Raw genomic sequence first — 17221 nt, 5'->3', positions numbered from 1 at the left:
GTGACTCGTGATTAGACCGCTAGACCTGAGTATAGTTTTAAATCCGATGTTTGTTTTTTTTTTTACTATTTAGATAGTCTTGAGAAAAGAATGCTGCTATTTGTCCCAACTCCCAAAGTGACTGCAAAAAAACGCTGCCCCGTATAACATGTAAAAGCTGTAGTGTACCCCCTGCAACTGTATATACTTTCCCCATTTTCAACTGTTTTTATTATATTTTGACACTTGCTTTGGCAATGTAAACGTATGATTTCCCCTGCCAATAAAGCTCCTTTGAATTTAATTCAATTCAATTGAGCTTGTAGATCTTTTTCTTGGGCGCGCGACACCGCCGCACGGACGTAATGTAAACAGGAGCGCCGCGGCCAATCAGAGCAGAGAGCTGTCACCGCGCTGGAAGGGAAGGGAAAGATAAAAGTGCTGTTGTGTGTTTTTTCTCTCCCTCATATTGGCTTCATAAAGCGTTACATCGACTGACTGACGCGCTGCTACGAGGCGTTATTTCATCCCGTCGGTGCTGAAAACACGTCCCACACCGGTAGGTTACTTACTACTGGGGAATCTATTGGCGGAACCAGGTCTGTTTGTGATTGTTAATGTGATTTATGACCACAGCAGCAGGCTAACGTTAGCTTGTTCCCTTCCCTCCATCATGGCAGAAAAGAGGTCTGTCGTCAACCCATTAAAACGTCGTTGTTTTTAATGGTTAGTTTTTTCTCTCCTCCAGCGTCTGTGGAAATGCTTTCGGTGCAGCCTTGAAATAACTCGTTGGTTGATTTCTAATAACACAGTTATTACGAGACAGACACTTTAGGTTCACATCATTAGCGGCGTCAGAGACAGCCTAAGTGGATTGGCAGTAATGCTTGAATGAGACTGTCACTGAATATCTTGTGAGTTTTTGATAGAAATAATATATTATTATACGTCAGTTTATGTTTCTCAGGATGAGAAAATTGGTCTTAGTTACAGGAGCAAAATTATTTAACTTAACTACTACCAATATTGTGTGTGCTCAAAATTCATATATATATATATATATATATATATATTGTTATCAGGAGGAGTTTATCTTGGTCCCTGGTCCTTACAGGGGTTCCCACTAACATATCACAGTACTTTTCTCCACAGATATTCCCTGGTTGGGTTTTTGAAATTTAATGTTTATGCTGTCAACTGGATTCATGTCTTTTCTCGTAAGTGAACAAGAATAATACTGCACATCATGAGCACTACTTCATCTAAGCAGTACATCTGTTGTCACCACTGAAATGGGAATGCATTCTTTAATCAAAATAAATTTGTTTTATGATTATGTATTTTTAGGCTATATTCTGTTTCTGAAACGTTTGAATTCACAGCATCACATTGTTTAGATAGGCCTACTAGTTAACCAGTAGAATAAGCGATAATCATTTGAGAACTAATGGAAAATGTAAAACCGCTCCTTAAATTCTTTTGCATTTTCTCATTTTTCCATGTTTGTAATTATACTTCTGTGTCTGTCAGCGTTGGGTATCAGAAAAATTGAGTGTGGAGAGCCTGCGGGATTTGGAGTTATTTGGAGGTGAGATCCCAAAACAAGCCAAGTTACTAAAGTACACAATATTCTTAAGCCACAGCTTCAAGTTCATACGTCACCAAATGTACAGTATGGCTGTCGAACACACACCAAAAACAAACTAACATTTAATATAAATTGTAACTTTGTTCTCAAAGACAAATTGCTTTGCTTTGCTTCCTAAAATCAACACTGTTCAAAGCAGTGTGGGTATTATATGTTGATTTCTGTTCCGCGACTGGTTTAACCTCAAAGCTTGTGTGCATTTCTGTTACATAGGTGGGCAGTAGCCTAATACAAGCAGTCATGTGTCTTGTACTGTATGCTTTTTCTGCTCTTAATCAATGCTTCAGGTTGTTTGTTGTCAGCACATGGTCCTAATTTCTTCTAAATGCACAAGGTTGTTTTCCTTTTTTCTGCTTTTTGCATAGTTTTATCACTGATAATCAAAAGCATCAAAGTATAAAATGTAAATGCCAAGTGTAACTTATTTGACTATTTTATATATATATACTTATTTATCTATATTGGATTTGATCCTGACTAACTATATAATGATCTACATCATGGAATTCCTCAGTAAATACTGGTTATTCTATCGACATGTCAGGTTTTGTGTCATTTTAAAGAAGCCTATTATACTAAATCTGATCTATGCAGAGTTTTCATGGTAAACCGTATGAATTGAATGATGAAACAAACCGGTTTTCTGGCACAGAGATTATAAAAATGTAGGTGTCAAATAGAAAATATATGGGGTGGTGTTTGGTGTAGTCTTTGTTTTGCAAGCTTTGCCTCATTGTCATTTTTCCTGCTGGCATATCATTGCATTATGGTGCATGTTTGTACAAGCATATAATTTTTGTTTTGGATGTGCTCTGCTCCCATCACTTGCATAATACTACCTATATCTGGAAGAACAAAAATACATGCAGAGGCTCCTATATTTTATTTTCTAAATTCCTACATTATAGCATTTTGTTTAAAAAAAAAATAGTATATGTGAATGCTTTATTAAGGTTAGAACAAATTGAAGTTTGTGGAAACAAACTGACTGACCAAATCATATTGAGAATATGTTTATTTTGAGAAACGATTGTACTGCCGTGGCAAATTTTGGCTGTAATGATACTTCTATATCCAGCCCAATGATCAGTTTTACATGAAGGTAATTAGTGATCAAGTGATGATCACGCCCATCAATAAGTAAGACTGCGAGTGGCTCTATACATGGATCCTTCTCTTGTGCTGTGTGTGTATATGTATTTTATTTCATTGATGTGGTTTTTCTGTCCCAGAGCAAGCTCAGGGACCCTCTCACAGGAAAGTAAGTGTGGTAAAGTTGTCACAACTTTGTCATCCCCCGTGAACCTATGTGTGTGCGTGCGTGCATGCGTGTCCACATTGTGAGAATATATAACGGTATGTAAAGGATTCCACCAGCCCTGAGGGTGTGCATTTTCCACGCATGAGCATTTGGTTCATGACACTGCTTAATGGCCATCCCACTTCACTCACCAGGGTAACTATTAGAGAAGATGGGGGGGAAATGGTAGAATCTTTGTGCCAACACAAATTAAACTAAATAAAAAAATATTTATACTAGTCAAAAGTAATTTGGACATATTATATGCTTACCCCGCCCACAGTTATGAGAACAATGACAAAAAGCCAAATAAGGGGGTATTTTCCACCTGGCCAGGCACATCATCCATTTTCACTACACACACAGACAGTGGATTTTGGTTCAGAGAGGGGGATTAAATAATCCTCTTATACCGCCTGCCTAAATGGGTCCAAACTCAGGCTTTAGTGTGGCGTTTGTACAGTATGTGGTGTTCCAAATAACATTTGGTTTGGATAAAAGTGTTTAGTCCCTCACTAAAAGTTGTGACTTAATTTAGATGAAACTTACAACTGTTTAATGTTGTGTGAGTAACTGAATGTTTGACTTTTTACACTGTCTGTTTGTTAAATTTGGTTGCAACATAATCTGTCACACTTTGGTTAAATGTCAGTTTGTGACTGTAAGGTGGATGGACTGGATAGTGTTCAGTCGTAGTGAATAGCGATGCATGGCAACCCCTTCTCAGTGTGATCGTCATGGCAATCGTAATGGTACCCGCAGAATTAGACTGGATAGACTGGGAATGTTTTTAAAGTCATTATTTGTACATTGTAATTTGGCTGGTAAATAATATGAACGTGACTGCTATACTACTGCATGTTTGCATTCATGCCAATAAGACTCAGAAAGTTGGATCACAAAGGCTTAATTTTGGCTGAAGGAGCAGCAACTGAGGACATCCAATTTTGGTCTCATGCACTGTTCACACAAACTGCTCGTTTAGGAAAAAAATTCTATACTACAAATTCTATACTACACATCATGGTGGCTCTTTATATGCGCTCTAATTCTGGGATTGTGCCTCTTCACTGGTCACCATGGAAACACCAAATGCTTAGACAGCTTTTTGACCCCCACCACCACCACCACCACCTTTTTTGCAATGAGAATATATGATGCTGTCGTTGCTATTTACTGTATCCATTTCCATCATTTAAATGGCTGGTTTTATTAGAAATCAGAAGCCTTTAAATATACTTTGCTGCACAACCATTATGGTGCTCTAGAAGAAAAAAAACGTATTCTCAACTGCCTTTTTTTTTTTTCTTCATTTGAAAGTAACATTTGTATGATGTGTTTTGAGGAAGCACAACTTGTGAGAAATACATGAGATATCTTGTGCCTGTGATATCAATGGGTTGATTGTTGATGGGGTTTGTTTTTAATGTTTTATTATCGCTGTGGTGCCATTGACAAGCCATGTTTTGTACTTGTATTATTCAAAGGGTGTTTACTCTAATGTCATGTGTACTGTGGTGTTGGGTTCCTTAAACAAAGTCAGGATTACAGATGACATGAACAATTTGTTCATGTCATCTGTAATGAAGGACAACCAGCTGTTATGTATACCCAGTGAATTGATGATGTACTACATTATATGCTTTTACCTGACACACACAAGGCCATGCAGCAGGTATAGGCCATAGCATAATGGCTTGTATGAATATTCCTGTCTAGAACTATCATGTGCAACAGTTGTGCCATGACACTAATTAGTGGACAAATTCTTAATAGAATACTTTAAACATGGATTATAACAAAAGCAGTGAATTGAGGGACTTGTGTGAGAGGGGACTGATTCAGACAGAGATGGGTACGTACAACTTGTTGAGTCACAAAATGTAACAACGCTTCTAGTTGCCATTCTCATAGGTACTTGAGGCACAGTGCTGCACATAATGGCGACATTAGCCTTCCATTAACCTTCATTCTCCCCTCAGGCCCATGAGGAGAGCCAGGAGAGCCTGACCCCACTCCCCCATAGGGACACCATGGGTAGCTTCCTGCCTGACCACAGTGCCTACGAGCTCCTCACCGTCATCGGTCAGTAAACTCAGAGATGAGGCCTAATATTTAGCTACCACCAGCAGCAGCACTGTGCTGTTTGTCAGAGAACGGATGAAGATGTGTTTTGTGTTTCCCCCCCATTGATGTGTGTACATGTCATGTCAGGTCGAGGCCTGGAGGACTTGATGACGGTGAACATGGCCAGGTACAGACCCACAGGGGAACACGTCGCTATCCGCAGAATTGACCTGGAGTCATGCACCAATGACATGGTTGCCTACCTGCAGGTCTGTGCATAGTATCTCCTGGGTCAACCATGGCAGAAATGACTTTGTTCCTGGGGAGCACGTGTGGGGATTATTTTTTAGTTATCTGTTGATATGATGTATTGATATTATGTAAAAGCCTTTTCAGCATATCTTGCCTCATTACATCACATTTGGGTCCATTTATGCACCCTCTCTTATCAACATTCCTCTATTTGCCCACTCGTATGCCTAAGATTCGGCAATATGCGCATATATTTGTTATTTAATGGTGTTCTCTCCGTCTCTTCCACACAGGGTGAACTGCATGTGTCTAAGTTGTTCCATCACTCCAGTATTTTACCTTATAGGAGCATCTTCATAGCTGAAAATGAGCTATGGGTCATTACGCCATTCATGGCTTATGGTGAGAAATAAATAGCCTTATGAATCCCAAAATGTAAGCTACACATTATAGCGATTATTGTATGTGAGCATTTGATGTCATCACAATGCCCTGGCTGAGACCCTGACCTTTTCCCCCTGCTTGATCACTCTCCAGGGTCAGCTAGAGATCTGATTCAGAGTCATTTCACTGAGGGGATGAACGAGCTGGCCATCGCTTATCTTTTGCTTGGCATGCTCAAAGCTCTTGAATATATCCACCACATGGGCTATGTACACCGGTAAGTTCTCTCTCTCTCTCTCTGTGCTGGCCTGGCACACACACACGTTATAATATTCAGACCAGTCATTTCCTGCCTCTCTTTAGGAGTGTGAAAGCCAGCCATGTGTTGCTCTCGGCTGACGGACAGGTGTGCATGTCAGGTCTGCGGAGTATCTTCAGTCTCATCCGCCATGGCCAGCGGGTCAGAGTGGTCCATGACTTCCCCCAGTACAGTGTTAAAGTTCTGCCGTGGCTCAGCCCAGAGGTGCTGCAGCAGGTGAGGCATTCAGCAACACCTTACCATTACATGGTACCTACAGTAATATCACATAGAAACGTATGGCAATTTTCAAAATGCTTTTTCCAATAAGATTCTTATTCTAGTATGTTAATAGAAAAATCTCATACTACATTAAAATGCTCAAGGGTGTAATGTGTGAATTAATAGGTTAATACTGGTGTAAGTCAGCAAATTGCTGAAGAAATGTACACTTGTTAATTTATGGAGTTTGCAACAAAGCTCAATTTGTCAATGGCATAACACACACACCCTTTAGTCTGTTTACTCCAACAGTTAAATATTCCAATATAGTCATTGGAGTGTCTGTACTGTGCTCTGCACACATGAGTGAGCAGATGATCTAAATGTTACAGTATCATGAGAGGATAAGATGAATGTCTGTAGACTGCATTACGATTCTAATCTGATTTAATTAGTTGGATGTTAACTTTGAGCTAATGTTGACCCAGCATTGTAAACATGCAAAAATATGTACGAGCTAAAACGGTGAAAAATAGAATCTGGAAATCCACACTACTACTGTAATCATGATTTGGATGATTTGTGTTTCTCAGAATCTACAGGGCTATGACTCCCGGTCAGACATCTACAGTCTTGGCATCACAGCCTGTGAGATGGCCAATGGGCATGTCCCCTTCAAAGACATGCCAGCGACACAGGTGGGAAGAGGCTTGATAAGTGGTAACTCAGCGTTCAACCTGTCCAGTATTGCATGTGTATATAAACTCCCCTTGCTCCACAGATGCTGCTGGAGAAGTTAAATGGGACTGTGCCGTGTCTGCTGGACACCACCACTATCCCCCCAGAGGAGCTTTCCATGAAGCCGTCTCGCTCCGGTGCAGACTCTGGGATCTGTGAAGGCCCTGGGGCCAGCGGGGCCGGCCGTCACTCTAACGGAGAACCTTCCTCCTCCTCGTCAGGACATCCTTACAGCCGAACGTTCTCTCCGCACTTCCATGCCTTTGTAGAGCTTTGTCTACAAAGAGACCCCGAAAAGAGGTGAGACAAAAATACCTGTATAAATTTGATATGGTGGAGAATACCTTCCTGATGGCCAAGTCATTCATTAAATATGAAATTATCCCTTCAGACCGTCTGCCACAGCTCTCATAGGCCACTCCTTCTTCAAACAGGTGAGTAGGATAGAAATACAGTTCTGACAACACGTGAATTGAAAATATATCAGTTAAAACATTATAATTTCCATAAACTGTCAACTGTTTTATCAACTCCAGATTAAGCGCCGGCCATCGGAGGCCCTTCCCGAGCTGTTACGGCCTGTGTCGCCCATCACCAGCTTTGAGTGCTCCCAGCCCCAGGACTCACAATCTGGCCTGGCCAGCCTGGAGTCTGGCCTCAGCCACTTGGATGTAGACGACTGGGACTTCTGACAGTGGAGCGGACATGGAAAGATGTATAAAAAGGGATTTTGACAGCAAAATACTGAGCTTTTCTTTTGTAATGCCCTTCTTCCCTTGTAAATAATTCAGATCTTAAAACTAAAAGGGAGTGTCTCCTCTCTGAGTGACTTTAAAAGCCAGCAGCCATTTTGCCTCTTTGATGTCTCTTGCAAGCTTTCGCTCTACTAGATATGCACAGACTGTTGCACTGATGACCTCTTTCTCACGAACACGCGCCCATCTACAAGTTGTTTTCCACTCATCACAAGCCACCTGGAGCTGCAACAGGACTCTACCCCTACTGGAGCTGTTAGAATTAGAACAGAGCAGTTTATGGATCTAGATTATCATGAAAGATCAGAGGAAAGCTTCTAAAAAATATTCAGAGGGGATACTCTACCTCTTGTAGGTTCACAGCTACTTTGTGTCTCCATCTGCTTCATGAACATCAGAAGTTCACATGGTTTTCCCAGAACTAACTAAAAGATGGAAGGTTCCACTTGTTGATCCCAAGGGATGACATAATGTACAGCATGTGTATGCATCCCTTACAGAAGGCCTCTGCCTGTTATGTTCCACCTGTTTTGTGTTACTATATGTCCCATGGGGGCCGGTGTTGTTGCACAGGAGTTAATGTTTATTTCAATCTCCAAGAACGAAGGACTCTCTAGTTCCTGAACCTAACTTTGGGCAATGTTACAAAAAAGTGAATGTTAATGGTGCTTGTTGGGAAGTTTTTATCTGATTGCATGTACATATTAATGGAAGAGACCAGAAAAAAGTGTTACAAATGTCAATATTGACTATTTTACTTGATAATAAACATTGTTCACTTACATGGTCTTGATTTAAACAGCAACAATCACTCACATTGACTATGAATATCAACATTTTATTCCAAATTGAAAAGGGGGAGGGGGTTGTTTACACAATTAAGCTAATCTTCCTCATCGGAGGGTGGCTGGTCTGTCATAGCCTTTTGGTCCTTTTGTTTCTGGATCTTTGTCATCAGTTCTGGAATAAAGGAACACTCAGGATAATTAAAGTTGTTAATAGTTCAAATCTAAGTAGTAACCCATTATTTCTCTGAGGCTCCCCATAAGATGTATAATATCAAGGATCTTCCTACCTTTAGCGGGGTTGAAGACACCGTTGGTCTGTGTGTTGCACACATAGCAACGTTGGGACTTGCGGTAATGCTGTAGTGCACAAGCCTCACAAAAGTAATGTCTACACCTGGGAGAAATATTGTCAGGTTATCAAATGCATATGTGGTTAAAGTTTCTCCACATACACCGCAGTGATCCTGAAATAGAAGAGGCTTACTTTGTGATAATGGGGTTTGTGAAGGAATTCCTACAGATGAAGCACTTGAAAGGAAGGTCCTCCTCATCACTGCTCACCTCATAGTTCTCTTCGTCTAGAGGAAAACGCAAGTGGTGTTCAGGGATGTCATACTTACACAATAGAAGTTGGCCACAGCTAACTAATAACCTACGCAAACAGAATTGCATGTTTCCTGTCATACTCACCATTGGCGCCATATCGGCCCTCATCCAGCTCTCTCTCAATCTGCCAGCCATGCTTGTAGTCCGAGCGGTCGTGCAGGAACTTGCAGCTGTCTGTTAAACAGGAGTGAAGCTCATGGGAATGTTCCATAGTAATGACTGAACAGTTTTCACTTTAAAACCTCTTGAGAGCCCCAATCCCCCGCCGGCGGGGGCAGAGGCTGCCCACCTCATGAACAGCTCTCAGCGGGTAAATGAGGCTGGTCAAGGTCTTAGGTTCCAACTCCGATATTTTTGATTTTACCTCCTTGACCCCCCTGGGGTTTAAGAGGTTAACAGGAGACCAGTCTTTCAGCCTCTACAACCCACCTCCAAAGCCACAGAAGCCAGTTTCTTTGTAATCTTTGCAGATGTCTGGCTGGTAGTCCCACCTGACTGTGGCCCTAAGGTGTTCAGGGGCCCGAATCGGTCCATGCCTAAAGAAGGGGTGGAAAAATCAATCTCTGTTGTATGAATCTTAATGACAGTAAAGGGGTTTTTCAATTAGTCTAGGATGTACAAAATAAATAGGATTTTGAATGCTCACCTAACCATGCCTGAGGAAGCGTTGCCCATGGTGGTGTCTTTTGGCTTGATGAACTTGGTATAATTGTTGATTCCGCGATAGATTTTATCATCCTCTTTACCTTCTAGCCCCTGTTGAGGAGGAAAAAGTATTTGCCATTTTTTTACTGTTTTGAAAAAACATTTTAAAACAGTTCAAAGAGCCGATCTACAAGCTCACAACGTGCCGATGTAGATCGGCTAGGGTGGCTGAGACTCAGGAGGTAGAGAAGGTCGTCCAATGATCCCTGGGTCGGCGGTTCGAATCCCGGCTCCTCCTGTCCACATGTCGAAGTGTCCTTGGGCAAGACATTGCCTCCAATGAGTTGGTCGGTGTGAGCTTGCCACCATTGGTGTGAGAGTGTGGGAAGTGAGGACGCTGGCGTCGACTGTTCGCTGCTTCACCTCCCAATGTATATGAATGAATGAGCCATTGTAAAGCGCTTTGAGCACTTGGAAAAGCGCTATAAATGCAATTCATTATTATTATTAAAAATCACACCCGTGTGAACTGAGTGGTGTAAGGTCTGTCTGACGTAATGAAATCATGTCTGACGTAATGAAATCACACCCGGGTGTGATTTCATTACCTGGCTTTGTTTGTGCAGAAAAAATGAGCAAGGTTGCTATGTTCACCCGGGTGTGATTTCATTACGTCATTACAACAGGGTGAACATAGCAACCATGCTAATTTTTTCTGCACAAAAAAGCCAGTTGTAGGAGTGGTTTACACCACTCAAAAAATGGCAAATAAGTTTAGGGATAAGGAGTGGTGCAAGATAGGGCCCTATATCCCTATGACGGTAGAAATGTGGCATGCCCAGCCAGGACTATGCAGTGGAAAAGCACCACAATAAACAGGAAATATAGTAGCTAAGTCACCTTTACAGTAGAGAATGTTAGTGTACCAAGAGCATCTGCTATCTCAGAACTATAAGCTGAAGGTACAAATATAGTCTCTGAAACTGCCAGTGTTGATTCTTCTAAAAACGGAAACCACATGACTAGTTTTCATTATTCTGGCCTAATGCTGATACAACTGCCCCATACATGGCCAAATAGTTTATTGACAGAACTATTTTTTTCTTATTGCACACACAAAAATTAGACGTCCAAAGCCTATTTAAATTCATCTCCTTACCTCCTGGACTTTCTGACTCCTCTCAAAGATTGCCTGTGCATCGTTGTCTCTCTCTGTGTCCAGCTCATATACAGCGGTTGCACCCATATCGTCAGGCCCTTCTGGTTTCTTTTCAGAGAATGGGAGGGAAAATAAACAACTTCAATTGGGACAACTCTGCTGAGATGGTATGTAGCTATTTTTTTAACAACATAAAATAATATGAACCTAAAACAAATGTTATGTAAAATCAACTAAATCAAACATATTGAGACAGACATAATGGCTAGAAGTTGTCAGCAGTGGGGTTTGGCGGTTGACTAATGATGAATAAAGTATGTGACCCATAGGGCTTGATTTGTTCATGAGCTCCGGTACCTAATAATTTACAAATTAAGCAATAGTGATGATGGATTTTAACTCACTGCTGACCGTGTAGACTTGTAGGCAACTGTGATCTTCTTCTCCTCTTTGTCACCTTCACTTTCACTGGACACAGCCTCTTTCTCGACTTTCTTTGTCTGCAAAAGGAGACAGACTGTCAGTCAAGTGAATTAAACAATACGCTGGCTAGGTTCAGTCAGACTATGTAAAATGAAAACATTACCCTCTGAATCATAGGGTTCACTCGAGTTTCTTTCTTCTCCCTTCTGACCACACTCTTTTGGTCTTCATCACTGTTGCCATCTGAAAAGATGGAAACGTACGGAAAACACACACTCTTACACACGGATGTACAAACAAACAAATCAATCACCAGGTTTGCCATTTTTTAGGCGCTAGCCCCTCCTATATACAGGTATGTTTGTTTGAGTTAAACAAACATTAAAAACGCCATTGACAATGGACAGTTTGATGTTTGTTTAGTCGCTAACAAATATTAAATGTTTGTTTATGTCTGTTTGTTTTACATCACCTAATCATACCATAGCAACATGAGTTAGACTTTAATATATTAGCGCCCCTCACTTCACACGGGTGTGATTTTTTATTTGAGTCTGGGATGATTTCAGGGACTGCTGTTGGTGAGATGTGAAGCTAGCAGCAGTAGTTGTAGCCAGTATACTATCAGTAGTAGGTACAGAGAATGCACATGTTAGATTCCGTTTAACCACCTCTTACCTTTATCACTGTCGCTTGCTTTTCTCTTTCGTGCGGAGAAATTAGATTTCTTAGTAGATTTCTTAAACGTAAATGTGCAAGAAGCTTTAGGCTCTTCTGAGTCCGCCATTTTCAAAACAATGTAAAAGAAAAAGAAAAAGAAACGACCTAACTTACATTAGCGACTCCCTGTGGCCTGGAGACATACTGGATGTCTTTAGTATCTTTGAAGGACAAGTTGCGCACTCTAGTGGTCAATAAGCAAACCATCACTGCAATTTATTCTAGCGTATCGTGTGGTGGGTGATATTATTTACGAAACGCGTCTTTCTTTACTAGTAGTGACATCATCACATCAGACTGTACTGTTCTGTAGAATAAATTTTCTTTCCTATATATTTATATATATTATTTATAGGAATATATGATCTTTTCGGTCATCATTTGGGTCTGTGACTGTGTCGTGTCCGTGGACACATTGAGTGACTGAAGGGAGTTTTTGTCTCTCTCTCTCTCCCCAGCATCTCCTCCGCTCCGACCCTCGAAGAGGACAGCGGGCATTACGACCGACGTAGGGTCCAGGAGGAGGGAGGGGTCCGTCCGTCCAGTGCAGGCAGGCAGGCAGGCAGGGAACCCGAAAGGCTCCGATCGAGCCGCCCGCTGCTGAATGGAGTCTGGCTGCATCCACACAGCAATGGCTATGGGCTTGACATCGAAAAAGGCATCAACTCGGAGCGTCGGTGTGGAGCGGAAAAATCTCATCACGGTTTGCAGGTATGTAGCGGCTGTAGCCTATCATCACAATATGCAGCCCATCTCTGCGGGTGACACGACATTGACATTTTACAAATACCTTTCCTTGCCTGCTCCATGGTCTTCTGTGTCAGAGAAAACATCAGGACAGTAGTATGATTAAGGGGGGGGGGGGAAGGGGAAAAAGATATAGGCCTAGTTTTAAAAAAATGCTTTATTCAAAGCTAAATCACCAACCATCGTTATTCGTAGAGGGGATGGAGGCAGGCAGCTCAGCCTGGCAGGTGCGTTTTCACCTTCAGGTAACCGTACCCCGGACATGACATGATGACATGACATGACATGGCACTGTTCTGTTTAAATCAATCATGTTAATTCTGAATCTGAACTCTAGCCTAGGAGTATATTGTAGTAACACCGGCCGTCTCATAATTATATCCTATCATGATATCTCCGCGGTATAATTGCAGTATATGGGCCTTTTTCTTCCATCACCAAAGTGACACTGTAATGATCAGGGCCTGTTTGGGACAAGGACACTGAGGCTTTGACTATATGCTCCTTTAGCAGACTGTGCTGCTAGAATGTGAATGTGGAGGAGGCTATTTGATCATAGCAGAATGTTTGTTGACACTGTACTGTAGGCGTTGCTGTCATTTAGCTTTAAGAATAAATTATGTCACATGGTGGCCTGAGAGTCTGGGCCTCTATTTTTATCATCAAAGACTTACACAGGAATGTATTATTTGTTGTCAAATACCTTTATTTACCTACCTGTCGTGTCTTTATCTACTTCTCTGTATTATTTGCAATTGAATAGTTGACTAGTGCTTAGACTGAGCTTATATGCATTGTTAATATGTAGTATATGGTTCAATTCTGCCCTAAAGTGTATCATGTGTCAATGCTGAGTATTGAGTATTCTAATTGGTTTGATAATAATTGTCTGAAGTGAATGTGTAGCATTTGTTGTGGAAAATAAAACAAACTCAAAACACTACAAAATATTCAGACTCTGAAATAGACACACAATCAAGCAAGTGTTTTATTACAGTATACCTTTCTGTCAAAGGTTCATCTCTTAGTGACACACATACATTGTAACTGAACATATAGCATCACACAGTGCATGCTTCAAAAGAAAGAAAGAAAGTTCTCACAACAACAGACTTAAGACGGCAACAAAGATTAGCACACAAAGACTACTGTTTGTATTTGGCCTTATTTCAGTGACTGACCAGGCTAAGACCATTTTAATCCAAACATTTAAAGACGAAGGACAGAGGACAAAAGAGACTGAAATAAATTCCATCAGTAATGCTCATTACACAATAGTCCCACCACACCCCCACATTTCCTAATGGAAGACATGACATTGATTAGGTACAGTTTGGAAGGCACTTCTTCCAGGCTTTGAATATTTGATCAAATATCTGTATCACTGTCAGCCAGGTCTGCAGATCTGTTGTTCAGTGCTGAATGCGGATGGCATTGTTTCTAGAAATGGCCATCAGGTAGCCTACATCAAAATGACGTTTGTATTTCTCTTCTTCATATCAACCATATATTCTGGTGACAGGCGATGGCATTCAAGTAGTTAAAGGTTGAGTGTGACCTCAGGTTTTACTGCAGAGATACTGTGTAGGCTACTTGCTGTCACTTCTGGCTGTGCATTGTGTCATGCTAAATTGCTGTGTCCCAGCCATCATGTTTGTGGAGATCAGCAGGGCAACGTTGCTTTTATGCAATGCAACAACACCGTATACAGCCTTGTTTCTGCTGACAGAGATGCAGCTACTTTCAGATCCTTAACCTCGCTAAAAAGCTCACATTAGTGCTCAGTTAGAACAACAGTTCAAGCATTTTTTTCTTCGAAATACACGTGCGTATATAAAGTTTAACATCTGTTCCTTCACTATTACATCATACACATTTAACATACAATCAACACACACAGAGATTAACATTTTTTCATTTGATGATCTCATATCATTTTTTTGGGACTTAAAATGTTTGCTTGTTTGTTTGGGGTTATGCAACTTTGATCCTTATAGGCTTAATACAAGAATCATTTGTATTGTAATAAAATGTTCGTTCAATGTTATATCTCATGGGAGGGGGTCCTAACAAACATAAATTAGCTTTATAGTCCCATTGAGAGTTCACCATTATGTATATTCGAAGTTATTTTTTTTTTTACCAGTTCTGGCATAGTGTACTGTTTCTAGGCTCCTTTTGATATCATGTCAGAGGGTTTCAAGGCCCTATTTACTACATTTATGATGAGACATACATATACAGCAATAGACATTTGTTTTTATAATAAAGGAAAACCTGCTGAACAGTTTTAACACCATGGGAAACATTTTCTACTTTAGGTTTATGTCATGATTTAGGCTTGATGCATTCGGTTTAAACAAAATTAAATTAGAACTGAAATGTGCATCTTTGCCAAGAAAGTGATGACAGTTTGACTTTGACGATCTCACATATTGTTGCATTGTTGCTATGGGTATCAGATTTTGTCTAACATTGGCTCTCAGAGCCAAGATGCTGTAATTTTTTAAGAATTTACATAAAATTACTCTGGTGTATTGAAAAAGCCTACTGTAAACCAGGGAAATCAGCAGTCACAAGTTTCTTTTTTTCAGGCCATATGATGTAATGTATAGGCCTAATATTTACTGTTTTGCAATTTTTTGTTTTTCATTAATTCTTGCTAAGGGCTCACATGCCGAGGTCCAAGACTGGATGAACATTGTTGTTGTCGACACAGGGAACCTAAGGAAACATAGACAAAATTGATGAGACTTTAGAGATGTTCTAGATTTTCTCACTATTTCTTCCTGCAAACAAAGGGAAGATGGGAAAAGGAAGGAAGGGATGTTGGTGTGTTGCATTCTGCCTGAGGTTGAAGTTGTCATAATCCTAATTTATATTTATAATTTATACTATACGTACAACTAAATATAAATTTGCCATTAGGTGTGGCTCAACAATATTTCAGGTGCAAAGTGCTATGAGTAAAACATTTATTACACACTGTAGCACTATGGTCTCATTTACCACCTCTCAAAACAGTCATTGTGATTCAAAAACATTACCCGGCCTTCAGAGACTTCACCACTGCTAATGTGTAACTCATAATTTAAAATAAACCCCTTGAACATACATGTTTGAAGAAGTCATTTTGTAGCTAGCAAATTCCCACAATCTCTGATTTTACTAAACAAAAGCAGGGCTTGTCTTGAACTTGTCTTGAACAGCATCATTTCATAAAGATTTGCGTAATTTTTGTCTTAGTTGTCTTTTCTTTTTTTGTCATTTGTTCCTTGTTAAAGAAACATCTCCAATCCTTCCATATTGTAATAATTCACAGTGGCATACTGTTGTCTTTCATGTTACTCCCCCTTTTAAATACAAACATATATCTGCACTCAGTTCTCCCCATTCAGAACCCTTTTTCCTATCTTGCGCACTGATCCATTCTCACATACTCTGACCATAAAACACTTTGCCTGGACTCTCGTTCACAGGGGGAGAGGAAAGGAGACACACCCTCCTTCAACTATATCATATTTCAGTGTGTTTGGATATATGCCCAGAAATCATAAGCATTAATCCCATTAAACATTTCCATTACAACACAGGGGAATCTCCTTGTCTATACTCGTGCTGTCTGGATGGAGAATGCTGATCCAGTACAGGACTGGGCCTCTCCACCACAGTCCAGGTTGATAAAAAACAAGCAAACCCTCAGGTGGGGTGACACAAGTCTGTGGCCATGGAGAAGTCCGCCTGTGTCAGCTGTTCCACGACTAAGCAAAGAGAGGCAGGAAGAGGAAGAAAGGGAACGAGAGAGAGAGAGAAAGAAATAAAGGAGTCAAGGATGGGCTCATGGGGAAATGTGGAAAAAGTAATAAAACCGAACACTTGATGAGTTAATTAAAGGCTTGATCTGCTTGGCATTGCTGCTGACACAGTGACAGTATGGTCCATTTAGACCAAATGAACACTTCAGATTTTACTGTGCAGGTGAATTATTGTAGGCTATAGATGTTGTTGCTGATCAAACAGAGCTGTGTAAGTAAGTACAGTAGAAGAACAAGAGGGCATTTGAAGCGAGTTGAGAGTGGGCCTGGCTGGGATCCAGAGTGAGTGAGAGGGGGCACAAAAGACGCTTGTCATAATGCCCTGCAGTTGTTTTTCAGTGTCAAATCGTACCAAGTGCATGTTGCTGTGGCAGTCTATCGATTTGCATTTTGAGTCATGCCAGTAATTCCTACTTGTTAACTCCCCTTCACACCAAAATACCGTGGTCCACTTCTAATCATTTCAATGTAACATCAGCTTTTGTTACATGAATTGCATCAGCACAAATAATAATGTCTTAATACCAACGATGTCGTAATGCCAGTCAGAGTGAGAGTATCCTTATGATGTCATACTACATTTTGACACTTTTCTGTAACAGAATCATGAAATCCAACAAACAAACTGATAAATAGACGGAGGCAGCCGTAGGTGGCCACACCCCTAAACTATTT

General features: G+C 40.7%; 3 protein-coding genes and 1 long non-coding RNA gene across 9 annotated transcripts in view; 2 read left to right on the top strand and 2 right to left on the bottom strand.

The window, feature by feature from the left end:
• Positions 1 to 380: 380 nt before the first annotated feature.
• On the top strand, positions 381 to 8425 carry strada (STE20 related adaptor alpha). 3 transcript variants are annotated; one of them, XM_079519571.1, is made up of 13 exons: positions 381 to 538; positions 1132 to 1196; positions 1510 to 1567; positions 2860 to 2888; positions 4910 to 5012; positions 5142 to 5263; positions 5540 to 5648; positions 5784 to 5907; positions 5994 to 6165; positions 6744 to 6848; positions 6932 to 7188; positions 7280 to 7322; positions 7425 to 8425. In XM_079519571.1, exons 2-13 carry the CDS (start codon positions 1161 to 1163, stop codon positions 7578 to 7580), a joined length of 1314 nt encoding a protein of 437 aa, XP_079375697.1. In that variant the 5' UTR covers positions 381 to 538; positions 1132 to 1160; the 3' UTR covers positions 7581 to 8425. The 3 variants fall into 3 exon arrangements, with proteins under 3 accessions (XP_079375697.1, XP_079375695.1, XP_079375696.1); XM_079519569.1 differs by lacking the exon at positions 2860 to 2888; XM_079519570.1 differs by lacking the exons at positions 1132 to 1196; positions 1510 to 1567; positions 2860 to 2888.
• rnf113a (ring finger protein 113A) lies at positions 8383 to 12808 on the bottom strand. Of its 2 annotated transcripts, none has more exons than XM_079519573.1 (10): positions 12775 to 12808; positions 11428 to 11507; positions 11246 to 11341; positions 10842 to 10949; positions 9684 to 9793; positions 9467 to 9573; positions 9122 to 9211; positions 8916 to 9009; positions 8719 to 8825; positions 8383 to 8603 (listed from the first exon to the last, which is right to left on the bottom strand). In XM_079519573.1, exons 1-10 carry the CDS (start codon positions 12791 to 12793, stop codon positions 8527 to 8529), a joined length of 888 nt encoding a protein of 295 aa, XP_079375699.1. In that variant the 5' UTR covers positions 12794 to 12808; the 3' UTR covers positions 8383 to 8526. The 2 variants fall into 2 exon arrangements, with proteins under 2 accessions (XP_079375699.1, XP_079375698.1); XM_079519572.1 differs by lacking the exon at positions 12775 to 12808 and adding an exon at positions 11943 to 12131.
• Positions 11819 to 17221, top strand: part of rundc3aa (RUN domain containing 3Aa) — an 18310-nt gene continuing 12907 nt past the window's right edge. For 2 of the 3 annotated variants that reach the window (XM_079519568.1, XM_079519566.1), the window contains exons 1-2: positions 12109 to 12220; positions 12443 to 12695. In XM_079519568.1, the coding sequence (XP_079375694.1) occupies positions 12589 to 12695 (107 nt within the window). In that variant the 5' untranslated portion in view covers positions 12109 to 12220; positions 12443 to 12588. Of the gene's footprint in view, positions 11899 to 12108; positions 12221 to 12442; positions 12696 to 17221 lie in introns of those variants that run through there. The other variant, XM_079519567.1, reaches the window with a different exon arrangement.
• Positions 13696 to 17221, bottom strand: part of LOC306936117 — a 4373-nt gene continuing 847 nt past the window's right edge. Inside the window, exon 2 of the long non-coding RNA XR_013791464.1 lies at positions 13696 to 16492. This is a non-coding gene — a long non-coding RNA (uncharacterized lncRNA). The remainder of the gene's footprint in view (positions 16493 to 17221) is intronic.

The sequence above is a fragment of the Electrona antarctica genome (genome assembly GCF_951216825.1).
Source record: "Electrona antarctica genome assembly, chromosome: 14".
NCBI classification, from domain to species: Eukaryota; Metazoa; Chordata; class Actinopteri; order Myctophiformes; family Myctophidae; genus Electrona; species Electrona antarctica.
The sequence above is the reverse complement of the archived record's forward strand: the minus strand, read 5'-3'. Positions and strand labels throughout refer to the sequence as shown.

Excerpts from the sequence above, each read along its gene's own strand:
- strada (XM_079519571.1), top strand. The coding sequence starts at position 1,161 with ATGTTTATGCTGTCAACTGGATTCATGTCTTTTCTC. Across the intron at positions 5,264-5,539 it reads ACATGGTTGCCTACCTGCAG|GGTGAACTGCATGTGTCTAA; the intron begins GTCTGTGCATAG and ends TCTTCCACACAG. Across the intron at positions 6,166-6,743 it reads GCCCAGAGGTGCTGCAGCAG|AATCTACAGGGCTATGACTC; the intron begins GTGAGGCATTCA and ends TGTGTTTCTCAG.
- rnf113a (XM_079519572.1), bottom strand. The coding sequence starts at position 12,051 with ATGGCGGACTCAGAAGAGCCTAAAGCTTCTTGCACATTTACGTTTAAG. Across the intron at positions 11,508-11,942 it reads AGCAAGCGACAGTGATAAAG|ATGGCAACAGTGATGAAGAC; the intron begins GTAAGAGGTGGT and ends CCATCTTTTCAG. Across the intron at positions 11,342-11,427 it reads TGAACCCTATGATTCAGAGG|ACAAAGAAAGTCGAGAAAGA; the intron begins GTAATGTTTTCA and ends CTCCTTTTGCAG.